This window comes from Artemia sp. Qi Xiang Cuo, chromosome 8 (assembly GCF_049724085.1).
Source record: "Artemia sp. Qi Xiang Cuo chromosome 8, ASM4972408v1, whole genome shotgun sequence".
In the NCBI taxonomy this organism is placed as follows: Eukaryota; Metazoa; Arthropoda; class Branchiopoda; order Anostraca; family Artemiidae; genus Artemia; species Artemia sp. Qi Xiang Cuo.
The window spans coordinates 25,961,984-25,978,361 of record NC_142801.1 but is presented as its reverse complement, the minus strand read 5'-3'; the positions used below and the strand labels follow the sequence as shown (position 1 = coordinate 25,978,361).

The 16,378-nt window shown below is 37.6% G+C and overlaps 1 protein-coding gene across 1 annotated transcript in view; it reads left to right on the top strand.

Annotated features, from left to right (window-relative positions):
- LOC148949278 (uncharacterized) overlaps nt 1-16,378 on the top strand; it is a 328,547-nt gene that overhangs the window by 166,275 nt on the left and 145,894 nt on the right. Inside the window, exon 10 of the mRNA XM_089092668.1 lies at nt 14,152-14,550. Coding sequence (XP_088948794.1) covers nt 14,152-14,550 — 399 coding nt within the window. The remainder of the gene's footprint in view (nt 1-14,151; nt 14,551-16,378) is intronic.

Below are 16,378 nucleotides of genomic sequence, written 5' to 3'. Positions count from 1 at the left end.
TTCTGGACACCATGACATTCGCGATCGATTATGCAATCATGTTCTCGGAAATTCACTTCCCCCTCGAGTCCTAGATCAATAACATTGTTCCCGTTAGAATTCAATGCGCATGTGCAACCTTCGCCCCGGAGCTATTACACATAGAAACATCAAATAAATCGACCTTGGAAAAAAGAGGTCATTGACCCCATTAACCACGTGTTCTCCCTAATGACTCTATGCCCATATATGGTGTGGGTACCGGAGTATAAGATAGCTCTCTACTTGCGTACCATATTATGAGAAGATGCTCGTAATAAAAATTAACGCATTCCCCCTCCCCCCAAAAAAGGCAAATAAAAACGAAGAAGGCATCTTTGGACAGGTGAAGCTAAATATTTAATTGCTGTGAGTCAAATGTTCTGGGATGATACCCTCTAACACTTACCGCGTTCTAGCTCTGTCATGTTGGCATGTTACCCATCATATATCTGATCGACAACAACCATGGTGGTTTATCCAGTTATAATTCTATATATTAGTGGCATCTTAGTCAGTAAAAGTGTTCTCACGATTTTTTTTTATTTTTATTCAGCGAAGAAGTTTAGACACTCACCCTCACTTGGCGCATAGTTTCTGTATTAGACAGAATTGGTAGTTTGGGAGCCAATTTTCTTTTGCGTGATCTCCCTTGTGGATTGTAAAGATTATCCTGAAAGTCCTTGACTGTCTTCATTGATGGCCGGCTAGTTTCTAAGTTTCTTGAAGAACTTGCCTTGTTTGACTAGAAAAGAAGGGACATTACTACACTTGCTGGGTTTTTGAACAAAAGTGATCTTCCGACATAAGAAAATTTTAGGTCTGAGTGTGCAGGGTAGGCTATATCTCGGCTGGGGTAATTCAAAGGTGCTTTGTGTTTGTGTAGCATTGGCGCTGCAGTGAGTTGTTAGAAAATAGTAGTGGTAGTAGTAGTAGTAGTAGTTTATTATTATTAGTAGTAGTAGTAGTAGTAGTAGTAGTAGAAGTAGAGTTAGTAGCAGTAGTATCAGCAATTGTAGTAGCAATAGCGGTAATAATATCAATGATAATATTAATAATAACGTTAGTAGTAGAGGGATCAGTAGTAGTAGTAGAAGGATATGAAGTAGTTGTAGTTGTAGCAGCTGCTGCAATTGTTGTTGTAGTAGTTGTAGTTGTAGTAGTAACAGTAGTATTATTAGTGGTAATAGTGGCATTTTTATTAGTATAATAAGTAGTCGTAGAAGTATTTGTAGTAGTAGTAATAGCATCATTACTAGTAGTACTAGTATATGCCCATGATTTCTATCAACCAATATTTACATCACACCCCCACGGAGCAAGCTTTATAGATTGGAGCTATCGGTTTTCTCCTATCGTATTCGGTTTGCGTATAATTGATACCAAAATAAAAATATTTTTGCTCGAAAAGAATAAATGAAACCCAAAACAAACAGAGTAAAACAAATAGTCATGTCAAACGCAAAGATAATAGACACCGATATAGATGAATAAACGAACCAAAAACGAGCAAAATTTTAGTTGAATATTCATGTCAAACTTAAAACAAACAAAAATTACTATAAACAGGGGCTTTGTTAGACCCCCTTCCGCTCACCAAACCGTAAAAGTTCCAAGGCATAAAAGTTCTTCTTATTGTATCATTTATACTCTGCTGAAATCAAGACATATCTTAAACAGATTTTTTTTTTACTTATAACGTTGAGAAATTAAAAATTACGGTTAAATAGATCTATTGATAAATTTTATTTCTATTTGATGTTGTTAAATTTATATTATTGCCACACGAAAGAATCAGAAAAATCCTACGAATTGATAGAAAATTGCGCAAGTAGAATCTGAATTTTTAGGCAGTCTTTCTTTCAACTTTCCAAAATCTAAATGTTCTTTTATAATTTATAAAGGTACAACATCCATGTTAAGTCAAATAGTTCTTGTAAGTTAAGAGCAAGTCGGCCCAATAGTAGCCGAAACTTTAAAAAAAGGAATTCTGATAACAGTTATTACATTAAATAAATTGGTTTTGTATGCTGATTAAAAAAAAATATTCAACTGAAAGTAAGGAGCAACATTAAAATTAAAGACGAAAAGAAATTATTCTGTATGGGAGAGGGGTTGCCCCTTCCTCGGCCCTCGCTTTTTACGCTAAGAATTAAAGGTAGTGCTTAAGCGTAAAAAGCACTAAAGTTAAAAAGATATTTACCCGCTAAGGTTAAGTTGTTTAGTACTTTAAAAAAAACTTCTTATTCTAATAGCAATAGAACTAGAATAGCAATAGAACTTTAATTTTCCATCTGAAAGAGCCATCTTACAATATTCTAGGACCACTGGGTCAATACGATCACCCCTGAAAAAAAAAACAAATAAACACGCATCCGTGATCTTTCTTCTGGCAAAAAATTCAAAATTCCACATTTTTGCAGATAGGAGCTTGAAACCTCTATAATAGGGTTCTCTGATACGTTGAATACGATGGTGTGATTTTCATCAAGATTCTATGATTTTTAGGGGGTGTTTCCCCCTTTTTGAGACTAGATTTGATGAAATTTATATATTGAAAATCAGCATAAAAATCTAATTTTTTTAATGTATCTATTGGTATCAAAATTCCGTTTTTGGAGGTCCAGTTCCTATTGAGCCAGGTCGCTCCTTATTTACTGTTCGTTATCACGAACTGTTTGACAATATATATAATTGCACTCCATTAAAAGAGTAGAGAGGGGTCAGGAGGTCCGACGATAACACCACCCCTTCGAATCTCGATCCGGACACTTTTTTTTAAAACTCCCACGTGAACACCATATATGGGCATAGAGTCATTAGGGGGAACACGTGGTTAATCGGGTCAATGACCTCTTTTTCCTAGGTCGATTTATTTGATGTTTCTATGTGTAATAGCTCCGGGACGAAGGTTGCACATGCACAATGAATTCTAACGGGAACAATGTTATTGATCTAGGACTCGAGGGGGAAGTGAATTTCCGAGAAATTGATTTGGGTAATCAAAGTGTGTCAACAACAACAACATCGACCTTGACATTCACTGAGAGCGTGCACTTACAACACCGGTACGAACCACGTGGTTTATGGTCCATATATGGGCATAGAATACTGACGGGGCACCAAATATGTGCATGGATTCATTAGGGAGACCAAGTAGTTAATGGGATCAATGACCTAAATTTCACAACAACAACATCGACATTGACATTCGCTGAGAGCGTGTACTTACAACAACAAAAACCCAGAATTTGGAACACCTGTGCTGTCGACCTCAATTCACCTATCGTGAATCAATAATTCCCCTTAGAAACAACAAATTAATTTTCCCTTTCTTGACAGATCAATCAATCAATGACATCATCTGTCAGACTTAAAAAATTTTCGCCCTAGAAACATTTCTCCAGGAATAGATCCAAGTCATTAATGTCTTTGCCTCGGAAACAACTCTTTTGGTCGATCTCCAAAAGATATTAATAACCAAAGGCCATTGAAACAATTAGGCAAGAAACATCTTAGCGATGAATTGTTTTAGCGCGCGAGAAGGTTTCCTATTAATTTGAAATGCGTTAGCACAGAGATGCCAATAACAAAGGAACACGCTGAATTTACGTTTAGGGATTATTTGGGCGAAACCATTTTAGACAGGTTATGGAACTATTTCGGCGAAACAGATAGAGACATTTTAAAAGAAGATTTTTGAAGAGATTTTAGAAGAGAATTTGAGTGTGGTTGTTATAATACACAAGCTTCATTTGAACAGTGTTGTGAGGTCCTCTAACCCAACCCCAAAGGGTTCCAATCCTCCTACCCCAACCCCGAAGGAAGCCCCCGGTCCTCAAAGGCCCCCCAAGCTCCCAAAGGCCCTCCACCGGTCCCCAAATGTCCCCCCGGACCCCAACTGTCCCCCCGGACACTCAAAGGTCCCCCAAGCTCCCAAAGGGCCACCGGAGCCCCCAAAGGCCCACCCCAGACCCTCAACGGCCATCCCCGGGCCCCCCAAAGGCCCATCGAGTTCTCAAACGACCAACAGGGTCCCAAAGGCCCTCCACCGGTCCCCAAATGTCCCCCAGGCTCCCAACTGGCCCCCCGGACCCCCAAAGGCCCTCACCCGGCCCCCAAAGGTCCACCGGGCTCCCAAACGACCAATCGGTCCGCAAGTGCCCCCCAGACCCCAAAGGCCCTCCCTGTGCCCCCAAAGCCCACTCCCGGCACCCAAAGGGCCCCCGGGCTCCCAAAGGACCAATCGGCACTCAAGGGCCCCCCAGACCCCCAAAGGCCCGTCCCGGGCACCCAAAGGGCCCCCAGACCCCAAAAAGGCCCTCCCTGTGCCCCAAAGGTCCTCCTCCGGTCCCCAAAGGCCCATCGAGCTCCCAAAGGACCAACGGGGTCCCAAAGGCCCTCCACCGGTCCCCAAATGTCCCCCCGGCACCCAAAGGCCCTCCCTGTGCCCCAAAGGTCCTCCACCGGTCCCCAAAGGCCCATCGAGCTCCCAAAGGACCAACGGGGTCCCAAAGGCCCTCCACCGGTCCCCAAAAGCCCAGCGAGCTCCCAAAGGACCAACGGGGTCCCAAAGGCCCTCCACCGGTCCCCAAAAGTCCCCCAGGCACCCAAAGGCCCTCCCCCGGCCCCAACCTGCCCCCCAAGCTCCCAAAGGATCACCGGCGCCCCCAACTGCCCCCCAAGCTCCCAAAGGATCACCGGCGCCCCCAAAGGCCCACCCAGACCCCCAAATGCCCACCCCGGGCCCCACAAAGGAAATATTTACAGACCATCAGTTGTTGTGATTTTAAAAGTTCTGCTTTTGTTTTCTAAAATCATCACCTAAAATGCCTCAAACTGTTTCACACAAAGATACACATACACAGAGACACGTACAAAGAGACACAAACAGAGACAAACACACAGAGACACACACACAGAGACACGCACACACAGACACACGCACAGAGACACACACACAGAGACACACGCACAGACACACAAACACACAGAGACACACACAGGTTATGGTTTACCTTGTCACAGTTACATTTTCTTGATTTTTCAAAGTTCATTTTGAATTTCTTTCGTTGAAATGCAAGAGTTGGAATATTTCAGCAGTGTTTGGTTGTGGTTTACATTGTCACAGTTACATTTTCTTGATTTTTCAAAGTTCATTTTGAATTTCTTTAGTTGAAATGCAAGAGTTGGAACATTTCAGTAGAGTTTGGTTGTGGTTTAACTTGTCACAGTTACATTTTCTTGATTTTTCAAAGTTCATTTTGAATTTCTTTTGTTGAAATGCAAGAGTTGGAATATTTCAGTAGCGTTCGGTTGTGGTTTAACTTGTCCCAGTTACATTTTCTTGATTTTTCAAAGTTCATTTTGAATTTCTTTTGTTGAAATGCAAGAGTTGGAATATTTCAGTAGTGTTTGGTTGTGGTTTACCTTGTCAAAGTTACATTTTCTTGATTTTTCAAAGTTCATTTGAATTTCTTTCGTTGAAAAGCAAGAGTTGGAATATTTCAGAAGTGTTTGGTTGTGGTTTACCTTGGCACAGTTACATTTTCTTGATTTTTCAAAGTTCATTTGAATTTCTTACGATGAAATGCGATAGTTGGAATATTTCAGTAGTGTTTGGTCATTGTTTACCTTGTCACATTTACATTTTCTTGATTTTTCAAAGGTCATTTGAATTTATTTCGTTGAAATGCAAGAGTTGTAAAATTTCAGTGGTGTTTGGTTTTGGTTTAAATTGTCACAGTTACATTTTCTTGGTTTTTCAAAGCTCATTTTGAATTTCTTTCGTTGAAGTGCAAGAGTTGGAATATTTCAATAGTGTTTGGTTGTGGTTTACCTTGTCACAGCTACATTTTCTTATTTTTCAAAGTTCATTTTGAATTTCTTTCGTTGAAATGCATGAGTTGGAATATTTCAGTAGTGTTTGGTTGTGGTTTACCTTGTCACAGTTAAATTTTCTTGATTTTTCAAAGTTCATTTAGAATTTCTTTCGTTGAAATTCAAGAGTTGGAATATTTCAGTTGTGTTTGGTTATGGTTTACCTTGTCACAGTTACATTTTCCTGATTTTTCAAAGTTCATTTTGAATTTCATTCGTTGAAATGTAAGAGTTGGAATATTTCAGTAGTGTTTGGTTGTGGTATACCTTGTCACAGTTACATTTTCTTGATTTTTCAAAGTTCGTTTTGAATTTCTTTCGTTGAACTGCAAGAGTTGGAATATTTCAGTAGTGCTTGGTTGTGGTTTACCTTGTCACAGTTACATTTTCTTGATTTTTCAAAGTTCATTTTGAATTTCTTTCGTTGAAATGCAAGAGTTGGAATATTTCAGTAGTGTTTGGTTGTGGATTACCTTGTCACAGTTACATTTTCTTGATTATTCAAAGTTCATTATGTGGGTGTTTGTATGTGTATGCGTGTATGTGTGTGTGTGTGTACATATGTGAATACATGTGTGTAAATGTGTCAAGCTAAGCCAGAACCAAACACTAGTGAAATATTCCAACTCTTACATTTCAACGAAAGAAATTCAAATGAATTTGAAAATCAAGGAAATGTAACTGTGATAAGGTAAACCATAACCTAAAACAAGTGAAATATTCCATCTCTTGCATTTCAACGAAAGAAATTCGAAATTAACTTTGAAAAATCAAGAAAATGTAACTGTGAGAAGGTAAACCATAACCAAACACTACTGAAATATTCCAACTCTTGCATTTCAACGAAAGAAATTCAAATGAACTTTGAAAAATCAAGAAAATGAAACAGTGACAAGGTAAACCATAAGCAAACACAACTGAAATATTCCAACTCTTGCTTTTCAACGAATGAAATTCAAAATGATCATTGAAAAAACAAGAAAATGTAACTGTGAAAAGGTAAACAATAACCAACCACAACTGAAATAGTCCAAATCTTGCATTTCAACGAAAGAAATTCTAAATGAACATTGAAAAATCAGGAAAATGTAACTGTGACAATGTAAACCATAACCAAACACTACTTAAATATTACAACTCTTTCATTTAAACGAAAGAAATTCAAAATGAACATTGAAAAATAAAGAAATTTTATTTTTGAAAGGGTCAACCATAAGCAAACACAACTTAAATATTCTAACTCGTGCATTTCAACGATAGAAATTCAAAATGGGGTTTGCAAAATCTTGATAGTGTACCTGTGACAAAGTAAACCATAAAAATTCACTCCTGAAATAGTCAAACTATTGCAGTTCAATGAAAGAAATTCAAAATGAACTTTGAAAAATCAAGAAAATGTAACTGTGACAAGGTAAACCACCACCAAACACGACTGAAATATTCCAACTCTTGCATTTCAACGAAAGAAATTCAAAATGAACTTTGAAAAATCAAGAAAATTTAACTGTGACAAGGTAAACCATAACCAAACACTTCTGAAATATTCCAACTCTTGCATTTCAATGAAAGAAATTCAAATGAACTTTGAAAAAATCAAGAAAATGTAACTGTGACAAGGTAAACCACAATCAGACACTACTTAAATATTCCAACTCTTGATTTTCAACGAAAGAAATTCAAAATGAACTTTGAAAAATCAAGAAAATGTAACTTCGACAAGGTAAACCACAACCAAACACTACTGAAATATTCCAACTCTTGCATTTCAATGAAAGAAATTCAAAATGAACTTTGAAAAATCAAGAAAATGTAACTGTGACAAGTTAAACCACAACCGAACGCAACTGAAATATTCCAACTCTTGCATTTCAACAAAAGAAATTCAAAATGAACTTTGAAAAATCAAGAAAATGTAACTGTGACAAGGTAAACCACAACCAAACACTACTGAAATATTCCAACTCATGCATATCAAAGACAGAAATTCAAAATGAAATATGAAAAATAAATAAAATGTAACTGTGACTAGGTAAACCACAACCAAACACTGCTGAAATATTCCAACTCTTGCATTTCAACGAAATAAATTCAAATGAACTTTTAAAAATCAAGAAATGTAACTGTGACAAGGTAAACCACAATCAAACAATGATTAAATATTAAAAATCGTTAATTTAAACTATAGAAATTCAAGAATTAACTTATAAAAATAGAGAAAATGTAATTTTGACTAGGTAAACCACGAACAAACACTACCGAAATATTCCAATTCTTTCATATTAACGAAAAAAATTCAAAATTAAAATTGAAGAATCTAGAAAATGTAACTGTGACAAGGTAAACCACAACCAAACACTAGTGAAATATTCAACCTCTTGCATTTCAACGACAGAAATTCAAAATGAATTTTGAAAAATCAAGAAAATGTAACTGTGACAAGGTAAACCACGACAAAACACTACTGAAATATTCCAACTCTTGCATTTCAACGAAAGAAATTCAAAATAAACTTTGAAAAATCAAGAATATATAACCGTGACATGGTAAACCACGACCAGACACTACTGAAATATTCCAGCTCATGCATTTCAATGAACGAAATTCAAAATTAACTTTGAAAAATCAAGAAAATGTAACTGTGACATGGTTAACCATAAACAAACACTACTGAAATATTCAAACTCTTGCATTTCAACGAATGCAATTCAAAATGAACTTTGAAAAATCATGAAAATGTAACTGTTACATGTTAAACCACAACCAAACACTACTGAAATATGCAAACTATTGCATTTCAATTAAAGAAATTCAAAATGAACTTTGAAAAATCAAGAAAATGTAACTGTGACAAGGTAAACCACGACCATACACTACTGAAATAGTCCAACTCTTGCATTTCAACGAAAGAAATTCAAAATGAACTTTGAAAAATCTGGAAAATGTAACTGTGACAAGGTAAACCATAACCAAACACCACTGAAATATTCCAACTCTTGCATTTCAACGAAAGAAATTCAAAATGAGCTTTGAAAAATCAAGAAAATTTAACTTTGACAAGGTAAACCAAAACCATACACTTCTGAAATATTCCAACTATTGCTTTTCATGGAAAGAAATTCAAAATGAAATTTGAAAAATCAAGAAAATTTAACTGTGACAATTTAAACAATAAGCAAACACTACTTAAATATTCCAATTCTTGCATTTCAACGAAATAAATTCAAAATGAACTTTGAAAAATCACGAAAATTTAACTATGACAAGGTAAACAATGAGCAAACACCACCTTAAGCTTCCTAAAATTTAAGTTCAATTAATTAAATAATAAATGACTTTTAAATAACACGAAAATTTACCTCTGATTTGGTAAACCATAACAATACACTACTGTAATATTCCAACTATTGCATTTCAAAGAAAAAAATTAAAACTAAAATTTGACAAATCATTAAAACGTAAATTTGCCAAGTTAAACCACAACCAAACACTTCTGAAATATTCCAACTCTTGAATTTCAATGAAATAAATTAAAATGAACTTTGAAAAATAAAGAAAATGTAACTGTGACAAGGTAATCCACATCCAAACACTACAGAAATATTCCAACTCTTGCTTTTCAAAGAAAGAAATTCAAAATGAACTTTGAAAAATCAAGAAAATGTAACTGTGACAAGGTAAACCACAAGCAAACACTACTGAAATATTCCAACTCTTGCATTTCAACAAATAAATTCAAAATGAACTTTGTAAAATCAAGAAAATATAACTGTGACAAGTTAAACCACAACTGAACTCTACTGAAATATTCCAACTCATGCATTTCAACGAATGAAATTCAAAATGAACTTTGAAAAATCAAGAAAATGTAACTGTGACAAGGTAAACCACGACCAAACACTACTGAAATATTCCAACTCTTGCATTTCAACGAAAAAAATTCAAAATGAACTTTGAAAAATCAAGAAAATGTAACTGTGACAAGGTAAACCACAACCAAACACTACTGAAATATTCCAACTCTTGCATTTCAACGCAAGAAATTCAAAATGAACTTTGAAAAATCAATAACATGTAACTCTGACAAGTTAAACCACAACCGAACGCTACTGAAATATTTTAACTCTTGCATTTCAACGAATGAAATTCAAAATGAACTTTGAATAATCAAGAAAATGTAACTGTGACAAGGTAATCCACAACCAAACACTACTGAAATATTCCAACTCTTGCATTTCAACGAAAGAAATTCAAAATTAACTTTGAAAAATCAAGAAAATGTAACTGTGACAAGGTAAACCACAACCAAACACTACTGAAATATTCCAACTCTTGCATTTCAACGAAAGAAATTCAAAATGAACTTTGAAAAATCAAGAAAATGTAACTGTGACAAGGTAAACCACAACCAAACACTACTGAAATATTCCAACTCCTACACTTCAACGAATGAAATTCAAAATGAACTTTGAAAAATCATGAAAATGTAACTGTGACAATGTAAACCATAACCAAACACCACTGAAATATTCCAACTCTTGCATTTCAACGAAAGAAATTCGAAATGAACTTTGAAAAATCAAGAAAATGTAACTGTGACAAGGTAAACCATAACCAAACACTACTGAAATATTCCAACTCTTGCACTTCAACGAAAGAAATTCAAAATGAACTTTGAAAAATCAAGAAAATGTAACTGTAACAAGGTAAACCACAACCAAACTCTATTGAAATATTACAACTCTTGCACTTCAACGAAAGAAATTCAAAATGAGCTTTGAAAAATCATGAAAATGTAACTGTGATAAGGTAAACCATAACCAAACACTACTGAAATATTCCAACTCTTGCATTTCAACGAAAGAAATTCAAAATGAACTTTGAAAAATCAAGAAAATGTAACTTTGACAAGGTAAACCACGATCAAACACTATTGAAATATTCCAACTCTTGCATTTCAACGAAAGAAATTCAAATAAACTTTGAAAAATCAAGAAAATTTAACTGTGACAAGGTAAACCACAACCAAACACTTATTAAATATTCCAAATCTTGCTTTTAAACGACTTAAATTCAAATGAACTTTGAAAAATCAAGAAAATGTAACTTTGACAGGGTAAACCACAACCAAACACTACTGAAATATTCCAACTCTTGCATTTCAACAAAAGAAATTAAAAATGAACTTTGAAAAATCAAGAAAATTTAAGTGTGACAAGTTAAACCACAACCTAACGCTACTGAAATATTCCAACTCTTGCATTTCAACAAAAGAAGTTCAAAATTAACTTTTAAAAATCAAGAAAATGTAACTGTGACAAGTTAAACCACAACCAAACACTACTTAAATATTCCAACTCTTGCATTTCAACGAAAGAAATTCAAAATGAACTTTGAAAACTCAATAAAATATAACTGTGACAAGTTAAACCACAACCAAACACTGCTGAAATATTTCAACTCTTCCATTTTAACGAAAGAAATTCAAAATGAACTTTGAAAAATCAAGAAAATGTAACTGTGACAAGGAAAACCATCACCTGTGTGTGTCTCTGTATGTTTGTGTCTCTGTGTGTTTGTCTCTTTGTGTGTGTCTCTGTGGGTGTGTCTGTGTGTGTGTGTCTCTGTGTGTGTGTTTTTGTTTGTTTGTCTCTGTTTGTGTCTCTGTGTGTGTGTCTCTGTGTATGTGTCTCTTTGTGTGAAACAGTTTGAGGCATTTTAGGCGATGATTTTAGAAAACAAAAGCCGAACTTTTAAAATCACAACAACTGATGGTCAGTAAATAATTCCTTGGTGGGGCCCGGGGAGGGCCTTTGGGGGTCTGGGTGGGCCTTTGGGGGCGCCGGTGATCCTTTTGGAGCTTGGGGGGCAGTTGGGGGCGCCGGTGATCCTTTGGGAGCTTGGGGGGCAGTTGGGGGCCGGGGGAGGGCCTTTGGGTGCCTGGGGGACGTTTGGGGACCGGGGGAGGGCCTTTGGGACACAGTTGGACCTGTGGGAGCTCGTTGGGCCTTTGGGGACCGGAGGAGGACCTTTGGGTCCCCGTTGGTCCCTTGGGAGCTCGATGGGCCTTTGGGGACCGGTGGAGGTCCTTTGGGGCACCGGGAGGGCCTTTGGGGGCCGGGGGGACATTTGGGGACCGGTGGAGGGCCTTTGGGACCCCGGTGGGCCTTTGGGAGCTCGATGGGCCTTTGGGGACCGGAGGAGGGCCTTGGGGGCACAGGGACGGCCTTTTTGGGGGCTGGGGGCCCGTAGGGGGCCCTGGAAGGGCCTTTGGGGGGCCATTGAGTGCCGATTGAACCTTTGGGATCCCGGGGGACCTTTGGGGGCCGGGGGAGGGCCTTTGGGGCACAGGGAGGGCCTTTGGGGGGCTGGGGGGCACTTGAGGACCGATTGGTCGTTTGGGAGCCCGGTGGACCTTGGGGGGCCGGGTGCGGGCCTTTGGGGGCCCGGGGGTCCAGTGGAGAGCCGGGGGGACATTTGGGGACCGGTGGAGGGCCTTTGGGACCCTGTTGGGCTTTTGAGAACTCGTTGGGCCTTTGGGGGGCCCGGGGATGGCCGTTGAGGGTCTGGGGTGGGCCTTTGGGGGCGCCGGTGGCCCTTTGGGAGCTTGGGGGACCTTTGAGTGTCCGGGGGGCCAGTGGGGGGCCTGGGGGACATTTGGGGACCGGTGGAGGGCCTTTGGGAGCTTGGGGGCCTTTGAGGACCGGGGGCTTCCTTCGGGGTTGGGGTAGGAGGATCGGAACCCTTTGGGGTTGGGTTAGACGACCTCACAACACTGTTCAAATGAAACTTGTGTATTATAACGACCACACTCAAATTCTCTTCTAAAATCTCTTCAAAAATCTTCTTTTAAAATGTCTCTATCTGTTTCGCCGAAATAGTTCCATAACCTGTCTAAAACTGTTTCGCCCAAATAATCCCTAAACGTAAATTCAGAGTGTTCCTTTGTTATTGGCATCTCTGTGCTAACGAATTTCAAATTAATAGGAAACCTTCTCGCGCGCTAAAACAATTCATCGCTAAGATGTTTCTTGCCTAATTGTTTCCATGGCCTTTGGTTATTAATATCTTTTGGAGTTCAACCAAAAGAGTTGTTTCCGAGGCAAAGACATTGATGACTTGGATCTATTCCTGGAGAAATGTTTCTAGGGCGAAAATTTTTAAAGTCTGACAGATGATGTCATTGATTGATTGATCTGTCAAGAAAGGGAAAATTAATTTGTTGTTTCTAAGGGGAATTATTGATTCACGATAGGTGAATTGAGGTCGACAGCACAGGTGTTCCAAATTCCGGGTTTTTGTTGTTGTAAGTGCACGCTCTCAGCGAATATCAAGGTCGATGTTGTTGTTGTGAAATTTAGGTCATTGACCCCATTAATCACGTGTTCCCCCTAATGAGTCCATGCCCATATTTGGAGCCCCGTCAGTATTCTATGCCCATATATGGACCATAAACCACGTGGTTCGTACCGGTGTTGTAAGTGCACGCTCTCAGTGAATGTCAAGGTCGATGTTGTTGTTGTTGACACACTTTGATTATGCAAATCAATTTCTCGGAAATTCACTTCCCCCTCGAGTCCTAGATCAATAACATTGTCCCCGTTAGAATTCAATGCGCATGTGCAACCTTCGTCCCGGAGCTATTACACATAGAAACAACAAATAACTCGATCTTGGAAAAAGAGGTCATTGACCCCATTAACCACGTGTTCTCCCTACTGACTCTATGCCCATATATGGTGTTCGCGTGGGAGTTTTAAAAAAAAGTGTCCGGATTGGGATTCGAAGGGGTGGTGTTATCGTCGGACCTCATGACCCCTCTCTACTTAAAAGAAGCTTAACCATATCTAAACTTCATTAATATGGGTTTTAGTCACTCCAAAAATGATGACTTAATCTACAAGACTACTAGCACTTGATATTGAAATTGATATTGAATGAAATTGAATACAATTTTTTGGATATTTGGACTGATGAACCGATCATAAGGTGATTCATAAGCTCACGTTGACCTACCTATTCAAAGCTAAGTGTAGTTTTTTGCCTTTTTGATAATACCTTTCAATGGTTTAGTTCACAAAGGATGCTGTTGTTCTAGCAAAATTCAGAAGTTATCCACCATGGCCCTGCCGAGTTTTGGACATAATTAAGGCCAAGAACAATAAAATATCTTACGTTGTATTTTGTTACGGAAACCATGAAATCGTGACAACAACAGCCTCACAGCTTTCGAACTTTGTTAGCATTTCAAAGGAGGCTAAGAAGAAAAATGAATTAGGCGTTGCGAACGCTTTTGCGGAATTAGCTGATTTTCCTCATAAGCATCTTGAGATTAGTGGTTCGAGTTTGCCAGATACATCGGTCAATTCAGTAAACTCTGTTTTATCGGACTTGGACACACTTAAATCCAATATCCGGAATGATATTGAAAAAGAAGTTTGTAAAAAAGTTGGAATGTCAAATAGTGCGGATATGGTTGACTCTATCGTTTCTCAGATTCACGACTCTATACTCGTTCAGTATTCGGCTAAGTTTGATGAGATTGAAAACAAACTACGGGCTTTTCAAAACGCAAACCTATCCCTAGAAAATAGGGTTGAACAGCTTGAAACCTGTATTGATGATATAGAGCAGGAAAAACGACTGAATCAGCTCGTATTTCATGGTGTTGACCATAGTGGGGGTCTTCCCATCTCTGAGTGTGTATTGAATGTGATTACAGATAAAATGCAAATTTCTGATTTTTCTTCGACCGCAATAGTTTCTGTATTTAAATTTCGAGCAAATTATACTGATTCGGACACCATTGTAAATGCAAAAAAGTGTAATTTGCCTGTGTTGGTTGCGTTCAAGTCTGCTGAAATTGCAAGAAAAGTGTTTGCATGTAAGTCAAAGCTTGCTCGGTCGGGAATTTTTGTCACCGAGTACCTAACATCAAAAAAGAAACAGATTCTTGACTTGGCTAAGAGTAAGCTTGGAAACAGAAATGTTTGGTCTAATAACGGGACGATTTTTGGAAAAAACTCAGCGGGAGAGATCCGTAAAATTTGAGCTATGGCTGAAGTGGTTCGTTTGACGAATCTGACCATATAATTTTGTGTTGTATAAATTGTGTTGTTGAATTAATTGTATGCTAGTTTTCCCTTTTGTATTTTATAGCCAAATTTTCTGTTCCTTTCACGTTTTTTTTTATTTTCTTCTCTCTTTGATTTTCATTCTTATTTGTGACTATAAGTATGTTTTTTGTTTTTTTTTGTTTTGTTTTTTGTCGTAAAGGTAGTCACCCTTTTCAATGAGTGCAAATATATATTATGACCCTTTGAATGAATTTGAAAAAAACCGGTTTATTCTTGGAAGCCTAGCACGTGATACACTAGCGGGAGATGATTAATGCATAGATAACTTTTCGTTGAATTGTCACCCAAGTAATTATGTGAATCCGAATAATCCTTATGAGTATTCAAATCCTGAGAGTGCAGAAAGAGCGATCGTGTTCTGGAATTTTAAAAGTCTAAAAAACGTCTATTCTTAGTTATGTGAGATTTTAAGTTAGCTATAAAAGAAACCGTGGACTGTATGCCTTCGTGAGGCAGTTTTTTATAGCAAGTCACTGCCCTGGGATTTTTCTTTCCCAGGATATGTTTGCGAGCGAAGAGAACGGACAACCATGGAGCGGGGCGGTCTAGGCCTTTTGATTAATGAAGGTACCCAATATTGGGTTAGGGCTGACCTTTCCCTGTGGCTTGAAGGTAGGATCGAAACACTTTTCATTGAAATTAAAAATGAAGGGGAAAGGAACTTGATTTTGGGATTAATTTACAAAAATCCGTCATGTGATATTAGTTTTTTTCTTGATAAATTTGAACCATTGTTAGATAAAATTAATAATGAAAATAAAAACAAATTTATGATGGGAGATTTTAATATAGATTTACTAAAAAGAGCGAATAGCTCAGATTTTGTTAATATGATGGTGTCACATGATAGTTTTCCTCTTGTTACTATTCCAACTCAGATTTCGCATCTCTCGGCATCTTTAATTGATAATTTTTTCGTTAATGGTGGATTGCTTCGAAGATCCCAAGAACATGCGGTTGCGTCCAACAGCATAGATCACCCTCTTTTAATAATTGAAATAGAGCTGAATTAGCCAAATGAAAATAAACAAAATGGAGAGGCTTCATTTTACCGTAAACTGAATAATAAAACCTTAATAGTTTTAAAAATATGATAGGTCAAAGGAATCTATCGCCTGTAATAAAGGAAAAGTGTCCAAATACTGCATATGACCTATTCAGTGAGGTAGTGACGAATGTAATGAATGAAACATGTCCCTTGCGAAGATTTTCCTAAGAAACCATGGATATCAAAAGCTATTCTAGTTTCAATAAAGCAGAAAAACAAACTTTATGTGAATTATTTAAAGGATCATTCAGATGATAGTTTTATAAAATTCAAGAGATTTTGGAATATTTTAAATTCA